We start from the raw sequence: 16,049 nt of genomic DNA on the forward strand, positions 1-16,049 counted from the left end.
GATAGTTATGCTCCCTCCCCCCCTGTTTCTGCAAATATTGCACCCTGGGGTATTGGAGAGCATGGCCTCCTTGAATTCCTTCCTCCTCTTCCTATCATGGTCAATGGTGAGAATGTGTGAAATCTTAAGATGGCATTAATGATTTCAGGAGCACTGGAGCTTGTTGCTAATATCTTTATTATGTAGAGATATGTGTTTGTAGGCTGATTTGCACAGTGCATGAGATGAAAAACCCAGAATAACTCATGGGGGAACCATACACACTCTCTGCCAAAGGTCAGCTAGTTGGGTGATTCCCATATTGATGAGGACTTCAGATATTCTTTCAGTCATCGTTCTGGGATAAGAGAAGTGATTTCAGTAAATGTCAAGCAACACTGAAGCCCGGGTACTTTACAGAAAAAACTGATGCTGAGAGCCCTCCCCTTCCAAGGAATTCAAGATACACCATATGTAGCAAGCTCGGTCAGAATTGAAGAAAATGCCAGTTAAGGAAAATGCTAGTTAATTGCAGGTGGGGTGGGGGGACAAATTTGCTTTCCATTTTTATCATTAAAAATCAACTCAAGGAGCAACATCAGTAGAAACAGGGAAGGGTATCTTATCTTGATTATCCTTATTCCCAAACCTGGGGAGATTGGTTAAATTTATATCATCCCCCCCCCCCATGGATAAGATGAACAAGGGAGAAGAAACAGACTAAAACAGGTAACAAATGAATCGCATCCTGCCCTCAAGAATGAGGGCAGGATGTTACTGTCAGGATGTTAAATATATCACAAGTAACAAAGTTTTAGATAAAGACAACACAAATTCATTAGTTACTGCTATGGCATCAGTGTAGCAGTACACTTATGCAGAGTAAATGGTTCGGGTCTAAGCCAAATGTTGGTTTTGTTCATTTTACCACAGATGAAGATCTCAAAAGGAGATTTAACAGTTTTTCACTTAGTGTTAATCCAAGTTTTAATGTTTTTTGATCTCATAATTTAATGAATCCATTCTTATTGCATGCAGTGAAGTGTTTTTTTTTTTTTTTTAACATGCACCTATGACTATTTCATTAAAAATATAGTATATTTTCTAGTCATAAATGGAGAGTAAAAATATTAAATTAGGCAGCAACTCTCTAAATGAAAATATGAAAAAAAAAAAATGACGAAAAAAGTGCATCTCTGAACCAAAAAGGATTTAATTTTTAAATAAAATAATGCAAGAAAAGTTAATTTAGTTTTAGTTATAAAATTAAATTTCCAATAATTTTCTTTGAGTATTAAAAAAAAGGCATTCACATAACCATCATAGGCAGTCTGGGGGTTTAATTTCTTAATTTTTTTTTTATACAAAAACTATCACTTAAACACTGTACAGCTATATAATTACTAAATTATATTCAACATATTTTTCTCATCAATTTATAGCCTGCTTATTGCTGTCTGAATTTTTACCTTGAAAGACAATAGCTATATACTATTCCTTCTGTGAATCAGAAATATTCAAACTGCATAAAAAATAAAATATTTGTAAAATTACCCTTCTTCAACCTTCATCTCTTTCTTTCGCCACATATACGTGTGCAGAGAAAGAAAATAAAAAAAGAAACAATTAAGAATGCACTGAATCAGACAGCACTCATAATTACTTGAAAGTGTTAATTTATGTTAACTGTTTAACCCTTTCATGACTATGTATATAGATCTACATTTTTCATGTGTGGGCTCTGGGGAGTATGTATATAGATTTACAAAGTTATTCAAGTATATTTCAAATAAAATTTCAAGACTCTGCAGTAAATTTTTCAAAATTTACTGCAAAGTGACTCGAAATTTTTCCAATATCTTATCCATATTTCCATCTAATATTAAACACAGTTTTAATAGATGGTAATACAAAAATAGCCTTGAAAATCAGAGGTTGATGATTGCACCTGTTGGTCAGTTTTGACAAATTACTCACAAAAACCAAAATTGAAGAAATTTTGATGCAGAAGTTGATGAAATTGAATTTTAAGTGACACAAAGATGTATAAGATATTGTTTAAAAAAAACAAAAAAAAAAAACAGTAGCAGTAATTTATTTTTACAATTTGGACAGTTTTAGTCTAATGCTGAGTGATCAAGTCAAAATATAAATAAATTAATATTTAAAAGCATTTATGTACAAAATTTCCATTTTTTTAAAAAAGGAAAATTTTCATTAAGTAACTCTCTCCACAGAGCCCACCCCCTAGAGGCCATTTAGGAAACTTACTCATGAAAAGATTGCCTTCAAATTTCAATTAATTGCCTATTCTTATATGAAGGAATCTGAATGAATGACATAAAATAAATGATAAAGGGAAAGAAAAGTAAAATGGTTGGAATGCACCATGTTTATTAAAAAGCAAACATGGAAAATAAAAATTATAAATTAAAAATTATATACAGAAGCTGCAAGGGAATTCAGATTTTCTCTTCAAAAAAAAGATGGGGGCAAATCATATTAAATATATATACATGAAACGAAAAATTTATATACTTAAGTGCACACTCATTCATAAAAACCATGCATTATATCTTAGTTTTCATGTGCATGTTAGTAATGCCAGTTAATATATTTATAAACAATAATCCTTAATTAGAAATACAAAACAAATCATTGCACTGTGTCTAGCATTCATTTCACATCCATGCATTTGAAATTATATCTTCACTTCGTATTTTATATATAATATATTTATATATGTACAGCTTCTGCCAGTCTTGATAATTGCACTATTATTTCATTCCTTTCTGGAAATAATTCTTTAACTGCCTTTCATTAGTTTATACAGAGAACCACTGTCATCTTCTTTATGTTGATTTTACGTCCTCAGAATGCTCAAAAAGTGCATTTTCAAATTCATTATACTAGAGGGAGAGAGAAAAAAAAAACATTAAGTCCTATGAACTTAATATAACAGCTAGAAACACTACTAAAATCATGTAACTTCATTGCCATTAAGGTGGTAAAAGAGATTCTAAAATCACAACTACTACTTTAAATGGCAATGTTTAAGATTCTGTTTTTAATCTTGTCAGTAGGTGGTCTCTAATGACAATTCCTGCCAAAATAGTTGAAATTAAGTTGTTCGATGGAGCTAGAACTTTAAAATTATAGAAGAGTTAGTATTATTTGCCCTTTTCAAAACTATGAAAAGTAGGACTTCATCTTCTTGTGTTTCTGTGGCCAGCAAGGTCAGACTTTAAACTGGTGACAGTTTAAATTGCACTTGCAGCTCTTAATACCTTCCTATCTTATGCTAATTTATTGTTTGTGTGAATCAAGGTGAGCTGGTGGTATTTAAGTCATCCAAACGTTGAAGTTAAGTTTCTACCATGACAGTTGTACTAGGTTAATACAGCTTCTTTTATTCAGCCATTATATCAGGGCATTATATCCACCTTTAAAACTCATATCAGAAAATAGTTACAATGGATTTTTGAAAAAAATTATTCCGAATCTACTGCATCAGAATCATAGCTTTATCACTCAAAAAAAGTAAAGTCGTCAACGTCAAATGCGTGTGGAAAAATGTATGGCCAGAGTCAGTTCATTTAAGAAATATGGTCGAATGGGCAGAAAACAGAATCGGTGCAATAGTATAACTTGCTACATTGGTTGGTAGGAGGGGGAGGTTTGGATGATATGAGTACTGAAGCCCTTATAGGTAGCACAGTTGATAGAATCACCCTCCTCCCAACACCAGGTACAAACGACATGAGTTCGAATGCAGGGGGGGGGGTTATGGGTCTTTTTCACAACATGGCTAAGTTAGTCAAGCTCAGGCAAGGGTAGCATGGTTTTTTGATCCCGGAAACTCTGGTTTTTCATCCATCAAAACAGAAAATCTACCTCAGGACACATGCAATTTATAGACAATATGGCCTTTGTCGCTGATGCTCCTAAAAAAATAAAAAAGATATCATGAAACAGATTTGGTGGAATTTGCATCAGAAGTAAAACCAAATCAATTCAAAGGATGATAGTGCAGATGAAAATCCTAAACTTTCAAATTTTACACTAAAAACATACAGGAAAGCATAAAATTAGCCGAGCAATTAGAATCTTATTTTTTGAATGTAAGCAGCCCAAAGTTCAAAAGGGAGCTTCAAAAATGCTTAGTTCAATATGATGAAATTCACAAAGATTTATCTTTGTGAACTAAGCATTTTTGATATTTTTTTTGTTAGTTTTGTTAATATTTTATTAACAAAATAGTGTATTTTTGTTAGCTTTTAGAATGTAACCCCCCCAGTTTGTACTTTTTCTTCATTCCATATAACATGGTTTTACAAAATACGACATTTTATAGGAACCTAACTACTGTGTTATATGAAGGTTACCTGTACTAACACAATGAAACAAATATCTTTACTTTGTATTTAACACATGAAATAGTAATTCTATTAGTACTGAACATCAGATTATTCCATGATGAATCTTTTATAAATAATAATCTACTGACTGATTCATCATCGATGCTCGACAAGTATTCTATGAACATTGAACATTAGATGATTATTTATGGCCATCTTTTTTTTTTTTTTTCCTCTCCACAGAAATTTAAAACTAGTTTATGTCTCTGAATACATTAATAAGAACACCTATTATAAAATTACAAGGGCAAAAAAAATCCACAGACAAAAAATTTATTTTAAACTGGAGTACAATAGTCACCCACACAACTAAAAGTGTCACATGGCTACCGAATAGTTAAACTAAGTCATCCTATTTTTCATAATTTTGAAAAAGACAATGACATTAGCTTCTCTAAAGTTTGAAGTCCAAACCACTTCATGTCAAACAACTACTTCCACTGTTTTTCAAGGAATTGTTTGCTACAGACCATCTGCTACCTGATGAGGAACCAGCTGGACAAAATAAAATAGTTAGTGAGAATGGATAGGTGATATGGGAAGGTGTGTGTGTGTTTTATTTGACTAATACTAATAACTGAACTTCTTAAATCAGTATGTATAAACAACCTGCATAGTTTACATTCTAAACTAATAACTTATAAATAAATCTTGCGAGTTTTACTTAATGCAAAATCTGCTATAATTTCACTTTGGTGCAATATCATTTTCAATTGACAAAATATCCAAGTTGTAAACCAGTTCTTAAAGCATTGTTGATTGTATCTAATTTTATACATATCAGTTTCAAAAAACTTCTAGTTACTACAGTGACAGGAACAGTCTGAAGTATTCTGCAAGCAATTTAAGTATCATTAAATAATTTATGGACCCATATGGTGACCATGAATTTCCTTTATGAAACATAGACATATTATAGCACAGTATGCTGAAGCTACACAACCAGCAAAATATGGCTATTTCTTCTCAACTCTCCTCTTACTATTTGATGCACATTTCCTGTTTGGATTTTCAGGAAAGTTAGAAATCTAAATTTATATTTTCAACTGGATTATGGATTTGTCTTTCCCTAAGACCAGGCCTGAAGTCTCTCTACCATTTTTGGAGAACCTACAGCAGATTACTGCACAAGGCAAGGAGAGAGTTTACTCAGACATCTGAAAGTGAATATAAGATAAGAAATTCCAGAATATTGAGTGTAGAGGAAATGTTTTTAACCTCTTGGGTTCAGAACTGATTAGCTCTATGGGTGGGAAGACATCACAGCATATAACAGCATCAACCAACACAGGAAGATTAGTGTGAATTTTTGAAAAGCAGTTAAAATTTTAATAGTGCACTTTAACATTTGGTGATTAGTTTATTCACATTTATGTTTACACACATTTTTATTTACATCTCATTTAAGTCACTTCATTCTGTTTTTCTGCAGAAAGAATCAAGGAACAGTTGGAAAAGGGAGAGGGAGCTACCTGCTGGCTAAAGGCAAACTTCCGCATATCTATTCTACAGTTGTCTTTTCTCAATTTGAATTTATGCTCCCTCAGGTTTTTAATCTGAGCAAGTGGAAGTATACCATGAGCACTGAGCCTGCTCAAACCATTCAAGGCCTTGTACACCTCACTAAGATCACTTCGCAGGTGCCTAGTCTCCAGATGCTGCAACTTACAGAATTTAAGCCTCTCCTGGTAAGAGAACCCCTTTGTTCCTCTCAGCAATCTTGTTACCCTTCTCTGTACTCGTTCTAGCAACTCTACATCCTTCCTAAAATGAGGCCTTCAGACCTGTACACAGTATTCAAGGTGTGGCCTGACCATTTTCTTATACAAAGGTAACACCGATGAGCCAAAACATTATGACCAACTATCTAATATGATGTTGGTCCTCCATGTGAAGCCAAAACAGCTCGTACCCGGCGAGGCATGGACGCTACAAGATTTCTAAATATGTCTTGTGGTATCTGGTACCAACACATATCCAGCAGATCCTTTAACTCCTGTCAGGTCCGTGGTTGAGACGCCCCAGATTGGAGTTGTTGTTCCAACACAAATCACAGATGCTCGATGGGATTGGTGTCTGGGGAATTTGGAGGCCTTCCTTGTGTTCCGTGAACCAGTCTCAAACAATCCGAGAGGTGTGGCACGGCACATTATCCTGCTGAAAGACGGCACTTCCAAAGGAGAAGACCATGAAAGTGAGTACCTGATCAGCAATGATGTTTAGGTTTGTGGTAGACATCAGAGTGCCCTGCGCATGATTGACTGGACCCAGGGTATCCCAGCAGAACAGTGCCAAAAGCATGACACCAGATTGTTTTCGTTCCACGGTGCATCCAGGCGCCATCGCTTTCTCAGGTAAATGATGCAAACATACTCTGCCATCCACACAACAGGAAATGTGATTTATCAGACCAGATGACCTTCCAATCACTCACGGTCCAGTTTTGATGCTCATGTGCCCATTGAAGGCACTGTCACCAGTGAACCATGGTTAGCATGGGGACTCTGAGCAACCTGCGGCTATGCAGCCCCATTTTTAACAGGATTCAATGTACTGTGTGTTGTGACATATTACTGCCGTCACCAGCAACCCGCGCCACAGTCTTCTTTCTGTTGCCACGTACCATCCGGAAGAGCCTTCGCTCACTTTGAGCATTGATGAGCCGTAGTTGTCCAACACCTCGCTGGCGGTTCAGAGGTTATCCCTCCTCTGACCACATTTGGAGGTACTGACCGTGAGAATCCCACCAGTTGTTCCGTTTTGGATATACTCTGACCCAGTTGTCTGGCCATTACAATTTGCCCTTTGTCAAATTCGCTTAAGTCCGCTGCCTTTCCTATCTGAAGAACAAGAGTAACACTGATTAACGGAGCTCAGTGTCAGGTGTTTTTTATACAGTGTCCTGACCAGCGCATGTGCCGCAATTCACCTCCAGTTGCTTCAATTTGTATATATCTCACTGGTCATAATGTTTTGGCTCATTGGTGTATAATCACCTTGTCTCTGCTAGGAAAATTCCTATATATCATTGACAAAACTTCACGACCTGCATTGCTCAGAGAACTTCAATCTGACTGCACAATTACCCCCATGTCTTTTTCATTCTCCACCTCTCTGAGTTGTACCAACTGAGTACCACACAGTTGGTACATTTCTCTTGAGTTACTGCTACCCATATGCGGTACTTTTCATTTGTCAATATTAAAATTCAGATGCCACTTATCAGCCCATTTATCTAAGTTTTCTAGATCCTGTTGCAGTAGCATACAGTCTTTACTATCATTAACAACCTTGCCAATCTTAGATCATCTGCAAACTTGGACATTTAGCCTGATATACATTAATCAATATCAATAATAAATATATGCAAAACAACAATGAGCCCAGCACCATACCCTGGAGGATTCCATTAATAACATTAGTCCACATAGAGCAGCGTCCATTTATTACCACTCTCTGCCATCTCCGACTCAACCATCCCTTTATCCATTGCAGCAATTCATCTTAAGGCCATACTACTCCAATTTGTACAGCAGCCTTCCATATACATTAGTATCAAAAGTTTTCCTGAAATCCAAGAATAGGATATCAAAATTATTTCTCGAATCCAGTTCCTTTGTGACCACACCATAATATCCAATCAAATTGGTCAACAAGACTTCCCGTTAACAAATCCATGCTCTGTCTGAACTGTTACTGCAGTCTTGTCTAGGTGATCCTGCATCACTTCTTTTACCAGTGACTCCATTATTTTCCCCGGAACAGATGTTAAACTAACAGGTCTATAATTATTTGCACCACCCTTTGAACCCGCTTTGTGAATTGGGGATACATTTGCAGATCTCCAATCCATGGGGACCTCCCCTGAATCTAAGGATGCTCTCATAATTATGGCAAAGGGTTTGCTTACTTTCATCACTGCCTCCTTCAATATAACTGGATAGTTTCCATTAGCCCCAGGTGCCTTTTTTATATTTAACTTCAACAATTTCTCCTCCACTTTGCTCTCCATTATTACAAAATCATTTAGCTCCCTGTTAGAGTTTAGTAAACTTCTGTCCTCCCCCTTTCTTACAGAATTCCTCATGTGTGAATGTAGATGCAAAATACTCATTCAGTTTGTCAGCTATCTGAGCAGGATCATCAACAGTCGAACCACCAACGTCAGAGTTTACAAAGAAGTTTGTTGTTTTTCTTTGCATCCTTTGCCAAGGATTTCTCATAATCAGCCTTGGCAAAGGTCTGGAGGCCTCATTTTAAGAAGGATGTAGAACTGCTGGAATGAGTAACAGAGAAGGACAACAAGATTAGTGAATGAATTTGATTGAGGTATATAAAGCCTTGAATGGTTTGAGCATGCTCAATGCTGATGGCTCAGAACAATCACCTGAGAGGGCATAAATTCAAATTGAGGAAAGATAGTTGTGGGGTAGATGTGTGGAAGGTTGCCTTTAGCCAGCAGGTGGTTGATTGCTGAAAGAAACTTCCATCTGTCATTGTAGAATTTGAAGCTTAAATAGATTCAAGGCAGAACTAGACAAACATTTGGAGCAAGTGGATGGGCCAAATGAGAAGGGTTGGTTGGTTTTTTTTTTTTTTTTTTCTTTTGGCTGATGCTATATAAGCTTGCTTTCTTGAATCATGTACCTTTACTAATGCATATCATAAAATTAAAAAGTAGTGCAAGTGGATTAATTAACCTTTAAGTCATTATTAACTAACAACTCTTTCCCATTAGTGCAAACTAAATCATTAGCTTAGTATGACAGAAGGTTAGGCAGGCGAAGGCAGATTACGAGAAATCCCTGGCAAAAGATGCTAAGAAAAACAGCAAGGATTTCTTTACTTATATAAACTCTAAAAGGAAGGGATGAATCTGATTGGTCCACTTGACATCGATGGTTCGACTGTTGATGATCCTGCTCAGATAGCAAACAAACTGAATGAGTATTTTGCATCTACATTCACACATGAGGAATTATTAAGGTTTGAAAATGGCAGAAGGTTATCAAATTGTAGCAGGATACTTAATGATTTTAAATAACTGAAAGCAAAGAGGAGGAGAAATTGTTGAAGTTATGGATGGATGTTACAGACCAGTTAGTTTAACTTCTGTTCGGGTAAAATAATGGAGTCACTGGTTAAAGATGCATTGCAGGATCATCTAGACAAGACTGCAGCAATAATTCAGACACAGCATGGGTTTGTTAAGGGAAAGTCTTGTCTGACAAATTTGATAGGATATTATGATGTGGTTACAAAGGAACTGGATGCAAAAAATAATTTTGATATCACATATTTGGATTTCAGGAAAGATTTTGACACTGTTGCGCATGGAAGACTATTGTACAAATTGGAGCAGAATGGTATTAAGGGTAAGTTGCTACAATGGATAAAAGGATGGTTGAGTGGGAGAAGACAGCGGGTGGTAATCAATGGTGCTGCTCTTCGTGGACTAATGTTATTAGTGGAGTCCCACAGGGTTCGGTGTTGGATCCACTGTTGTTTTGTATATTTATCAATGATATTGATGAAGGTATATCAGGCTTAATGTAGAAGTTTGCAGATGATACAAAGGTTGGCAGGGTTGTTAATGACAGTAATAGCAGTGTGCTACTGCAACAGGATCTAGATAATTTGGGCAGATGGGCTAAGAAGTGGCAACTGAAGTTTAACCATGACAAATGCAAAGTACTGTATATGGGTGGAAGTAACCCCAGAGAAACGTACCAACAGTGTGGTACTACACGTAAGAAAATGAAAAAGACCTCAGAGTAATTGTGCAGTCAGATATGAAGTTTTCTGAACAATGCAGCCAGGCTGCCAGGGCAGGTCATGGAGTTTTGTCAATGATATATAGGAATTTTGCTAGCAGGGAGAAGGAGGTGATTGTCCCTCTGTATAAGGCAATGGTCAGACCACGCCTTGATTACTGCGTACAGGTCTGGAGGCCTCATTTTAGGAAGGATGTAGATTTACTTGAGCGTGTACAGAGAAGGGCAACAAGATTGGTGAGGGGAATGAAGGGATCCTCTTACCAAGAGAGGCTTAAGTTCTGCAAATTGCAGTGGCTGGAGACTAGGCACCTGCGCAGTGATCTGATTGAGGTATATAAGGCCTTGAATAGGTTGAGCACACTGAATTCTGATGGGATCCTTCCACTTGTTCAGATTACGAACCTAAGGGGGCATAAATTGAAATTAAGAAAAGACAGATGTAGAATAGATGTGCAGAAATTTGCCTTTAACCAGCGGGTGATTAATTGGTGGAACAAACTTCCATCTGTCATTGTGGAAGTTGATAGGTTAAATAAATTTAAGGAGGAACTGGACAGGCATTTGGAGGGAATGGTGTGGGTTTTTTTTTTTTTGTTTTTTTTTGGCTGATGCTGCATAAGCTCATACACTTGCTTTCTTGCATCACATGCCACTACTACTACTACTATAAGGTCTGCTATCTTTTCTAGACTTGAAGCTTTAGCTTTTTCATTTATTAAAAGTTAGTGATCTCAACTCCAATTTAGGGACTCTTAGAATAGAATAGTTATTCCCTTATAAAAGGGTTCCTCCGTAGCCAGGTGGGAAGGAGCAGCAGTGCATAGCACACGCTTCTTGATTAGACCGGGGTTCGAGCCCGTCACCACCAAATACGGAGCATGCAGAAAGGTCAGGGAATGACCACCGCATATCCCGCAGCAATATGGCCTTAGTTGCTAATGCTCCTAAAAACCAAATAACAACAACAACCCTTATAAAATAATTTTCCTTTTCCATATTTAGTCCTTTCTTATATTTCAATGCAGTGTAGTATATAAAATGTACAATCATAATTTTTACATAAATCATTTTTGTATGCACATTTTATATAAATGTAACTGGTAATTTTTTTTTGTGGCATATTCAGTTCAAGCACCTTAAATCAACAAAGTCAGAGGTTTCAACTGAAGTTTCAATGCAAAAAAAAAAAAAAGTTTCTTAAAATGCTCATGAGAATGCTGAAATGCCACCTGATTTCTTCACACTCTCTGCATATAGCACACACAAAGACTGTAAGGACGAAATGGAAGGTGTAAAATCAAATGACAAGATTTAAGTTCGTTTGAAATTGTGCCAAGAAATATCAGTGCCTGAATCAAGCTGTGGTGAGGATAATTTAGAAAATAATAATTGGGTTGAATTGATAGCTGAATATGATACAGGGGATCCTTTTGGCTGGCCACCAATTATTAATAATCGGCTATTAGAACTCATAATTCAGAAGGGACTTGTAACGCCTCAAAATATGAAATTTCCTAAAGATAACAATGGAAGATCATTTTCTGCGTCACAATATATGAGACTTTTACCTAACAGTGAAAAAGTTCAAAGAACTTGGTTAATCTATTCTAAATCAAATAGTGTGTTTTTCTTTTGTTGCAAGTTGTTTTCTTTAAAGCAAAACAAAGTAACAGATAGTCAGGGGTTTTCAGATTGGCAACATTTAGCCACTCGTTTATCATGGCATGAAATTAGTGTAGAACATATGGTTAAATAAATTTAAGGAGGTGCTGGACAAACATTTAGTGAAAATGGTTGTGTGAATTTTTTTTTTTTTTTTATCCAGTATCAGACACTACAGGGGAAGGTTTATGTAATTATCTTTTAAGTGAACTCTTAACAGATTATGAATTAGATATTCAAGATATGCGTGGACAAGGGTATGATAACAGGGCAAATATGCATGGTAAGCATGGTGGCTTACAGAACAAAATTAGGAATATAAATCCTAGAGCCTTTTTTTGTACCTTGTGCATCTCATTCATTGAATTTAGTTGTAAATGATGCTGCCAAAGTAACATCTGAAACAGTTAATTTTTTTAACATTGTTCAAGGATTGTACACGTGTTTTTTCTGTATCCCCTTATAGATGGGATATACTAAATCGTAATATCACTATATTAACACTGAAATCTGCAAGTGATACAAAATGGGAGAGTAGAATAAAAGCAGTGCAACCTCTCAGGTGCACTGCTTTTTTGTGGTCTTGAAAAGTTTAAATGACATAATAGATGATAATTCCAGAGACATGAAAACAAAACGTACAGCTCAATGTTTGTTAGCATCTTTCAAGTTCATTTGCTCAGTTGTTATATGGAACGATATTCTGTCGAAAATTGATGTTTTAAGTAAAATGTTGCAGTGCCCTCAATCCAACATAAATGAATCTCTTAATGTTTTGAATGAGCTTGTTAAATTTCTAAGTGCAGCCAGACATTTTAGCTGCAGAAGTAAATGTAGTGGCAGAATTTCCAGTTGTAAGAAGTAGAACTAAAGTTTGCCATTTTGATTATGAAAATCCCAATGAACAAATCATAAATATAAAAGAATTGTTTAGAATTCAATTTTATCTAACAATTGTTGATACAGCCTTAAATTTCATTCAGGAAAGGTTTGAAAATCTAAATGAATGTAATAATGTATTTAAATTTCTTTGTGAGTTTGGAGAAATGACTGAAGAGGAAATTAAAAAATCTTGTTTTGATTTAGATGTTTCCCTTCAAATTAATAAAGGAAGCACAAGTATTAAGGATATTGATGGTCTTCAGCTCTTCAATGAGCTGATAACATATAGAATTTTGAGAGTGGAATTGCAGACCCATAAAAAAACTTGACATATATTACAAAAAATAACTTGATGTCATAATTTCCTAATCTGTTTATAGTTTTGAGAATTTTTCTGATATTACTAGTTAGTGTAGCATCAGGTGAAAGGAGTTTTTCGAAACTCAAACTTATAAAAACATATTTAAGAACCTCAATGACTCAATAAAGGTTTAATGATCTAGGACTGTTAGCTATAGAAAAGGAACTGTGTGAAAGTTTAGAATTATCAGATGTTATTAATAAATTGGCAAATAAGAAAGCAAGAAGAGTGCAGTTCTAATTTATGGGTACATTTTGTTACTTCTGTTTGATATCTTGTACATTTTTGATTTGAATAAAATTAAAATAAATAAATAAAATATTTTTATGGATTTTAATCTACTCGTGACCCACATTGATAGGGGCGGCCAAATATCTCTAGCACGTAGGCGGCTAACAGCCCAAAAGCAGCCCTGTACCGTACACTATCAAGTTCAAATACACATTTCGCTATATCATAATGACATGTTGAACAGACAACTTGTGTAATCAAAACCCATTAATAAGCGGGTCTCGATTACACGTTGTCTGTCCAACGTGTCGTAGTATCGAGTTTCGAGACAATAGGATTTCCTTAAATTTTTTTTTATACAATGTCAATATCCTGTAATGATTGCAATGCTAAATTAGTTATATCCTTGCTAAATTAGTTATATCCTTGCTAAAAAGTAAAAATTCCTTAGGCTAAACACAAGAGATATGCCCAACCTTATTTATCACAATTAAAACCCTATACCTTTGCACTGCTAGTTACATGCTACGATATTCGGATTGTTGTAGGTATATATTTCATGTAAAAAATAAAGCAACACTATACATATAAAAAAGTAACACATTCACATTCCAAAACATAAAAAAACTAAACAATTTTCAAAAAGTAAAGTTGGTATCAAGTCTGTAATTATTGTGGGTTTTTTTAATAATTACCAAAAAAAAAAAAAAAAAACATAACACGTGGAACAATCCAACCTAATGAATAACCAAGCCCCAGATGACTGGCATTTTATTGTATTATGATAAGCACCAAATGGATGCTTGTCAGGAATATGCAGTTAAATCAACAATTTCTATTTCTGAAGACAACACAGAACATTAAAGCTTCACAAAAGAGAACCACTTCATTATATGCTACTAATTTGTTCAAGGGGCAGTCTGTTGGAGACATTCTAGGACAAATAAACTATGTGGAATGAAGATCAAACATAATGATACATTCCTTTCAGCCAGCTAACAATCACAAAAACAGCCCAGAGCATTTTTAACCAACTGAAGAGACAAAACATGAGAAAGCAATGAATGGGAGAACACACCCACACACACTATGCTTATAGATTAGGTGCCACAGTAATCTGCACAATGATACCAGTGGTGAAGCTGGCAGCCAAGGAATTCTCCAGTGCGCAATATGTTACCAACAGCTGTTGCTATTTTATGGTGCACTGGCAACTAAGGCCATAATGTGCTGTTACCAACAGCAAATTCTAAATGAGAAGCACTTGGGGAAGTAATCATGAGCATTTTATACCAGTGCTAAGAGATATTGTTTAAGGCTTAAACCTAAATGGATATCAGATGTACTGATAAGATTTGTGGCAGAGAAAAAAAACAGTAAGGGATGCATATAAATTATCAGGTGATATAGAAGTAAATATAAACTTCTATATTTACTTCTATATCCACAGGTACCCCCTGAGTCCAAGGAAGCTCTCATAATTATGGCTAAGGCTTTGCTTACTTCCTTTGCTGCCTCCTTTAATATAACTAGATAGAACCCATCCACCCCAGGTGCCTGTCTCTTGTTTATCTTCAACAATTTCTCCTCCACTTTACTCTCAGTTATTACAAGATTATCTAGCTTACTGCCAGAGTTGAATACACCTCTGGCATTCCCCTCGCTGAATAACTCCCCATGTGTGAATGTTGATGCAAAATATTCATTTAGTTTGTTAGCTACATAAGCAGGATCATCAACAGTTGAACCATCGATATCAAGTGGACCAATCTGATTCATCCCCTTCCTTCTAGAGTTTACATAAACTCTAGAATACATACATAAACTTTGCTGTTTTTCTTTGCATCCCTTGCCAAAGATTTCTCGTAATCTGCCTTCGCCTGTCTAACCTCCTTTGTAACTTGGTTACAGATCAACTTATATCTATCATAGGCTTCTGTGTCACGTGTTAATTTATATGTATCCCGTGCATTTTTCTTCTCAGCCATATGTCTCATTAGTTCATCTGACATCCATTTAGGCCTAAACCTTAAACAATATTTCTTAGTTGGTATGTAAAGCCTAGTAGCTTCCAAGGTAAGGTCTTTGAATGCTTCCCATTTTGAATTTGCTGTTGGTAACATCATCAGTTGGTCCCACTGTATAGAATTTAAATACTGTCTCAGGCCATCGTAGTCGCCTTTACGAAAGCAATAACCCTTCCCTTTACCCCCTGATGGTAGTTACCTCTTTGAGTAAATCCCACTTCAGCACACTGTGATCACTGCCACCTAGTGGTTCCTCTATCTGCAGATTCTTAATGCATGAAGAATCACTACTGATAATCAAATCAAGAGTATTACTCCCTCTAGTTGCCTTCCGAACATGCTGATGTAGAAAACAATCATCCAATAAATCCACAAAAGCCTTGCTAGTGTGTGAGTGACCAACCCACAAATTCCAGTCAATATCTGGGAAATTAAAATCCCCCAATATAAGACTTTGTGATATACTGGCCCACTCTATTTCCCTGTACAGTTTCTTATTATACTCACAGTCATACTCTCAATTTTGATCTCCCAATGCTTATATCACACCAAACTGACTCGACACTGCATTGCACTGTCCAGCGATGTCGACTGGCTTTACTTCCTTGGATTTTGTGTTTCTTAACTAATAGCATAACCCCTCCTCCCTTCCTATCCTTTCTGTAGACGTTGTACTCCCCAAATTCCAGTTCTGCATTCCTTATATCTGTGA

General features: G+C 35.8%; 1 protein-coding gene across 2 annotated transcripts in view; it reads right to left on the bottom strand.

Annotated features, from left to right (window-relative positions):
• Positions 1-2,726: 2,726 nt before the first annotated feature.
• LOC150078114 (endosome/lysosome-associated apoptosis and autophagy regulator family member 2-like) overlaps positions 2,727-16,049 on the bottom strand; it is a 425,663-nt gene continuing 412,340 nt past the window's right edge. For both annotated transcript variants that reach the window (XM_090385427.1, XM_090385428.1), the window contains one exon: positions 2,727-2,888. In XM_090385427.1, coding sequence (XP_090241553.1) covers positions 2,832-2,888 — 57 coding nt within the window. In that variant the 3' untranslated portion in view covers positions 2,727-2,831. The remainder of the gene's footprint in view (positions 2,889-16,049) is intronic.

This window comes from Mastigoproctus giganteus, chromosome 11 (genome assembly GCF_048544385.1).
Source record: "Mastigoproctus giganteus isolate SK-2022 chromosome 11, ASM4854438v1, whole genome shotgun sequence".
Classification (NCBI taxonomy): Eukaryota; Metazoa; Arthropoda; class Arachnida; order Uropygi; family Thelyphonidae; genus Mastigoproctus; species Mastigoproctus giganteus.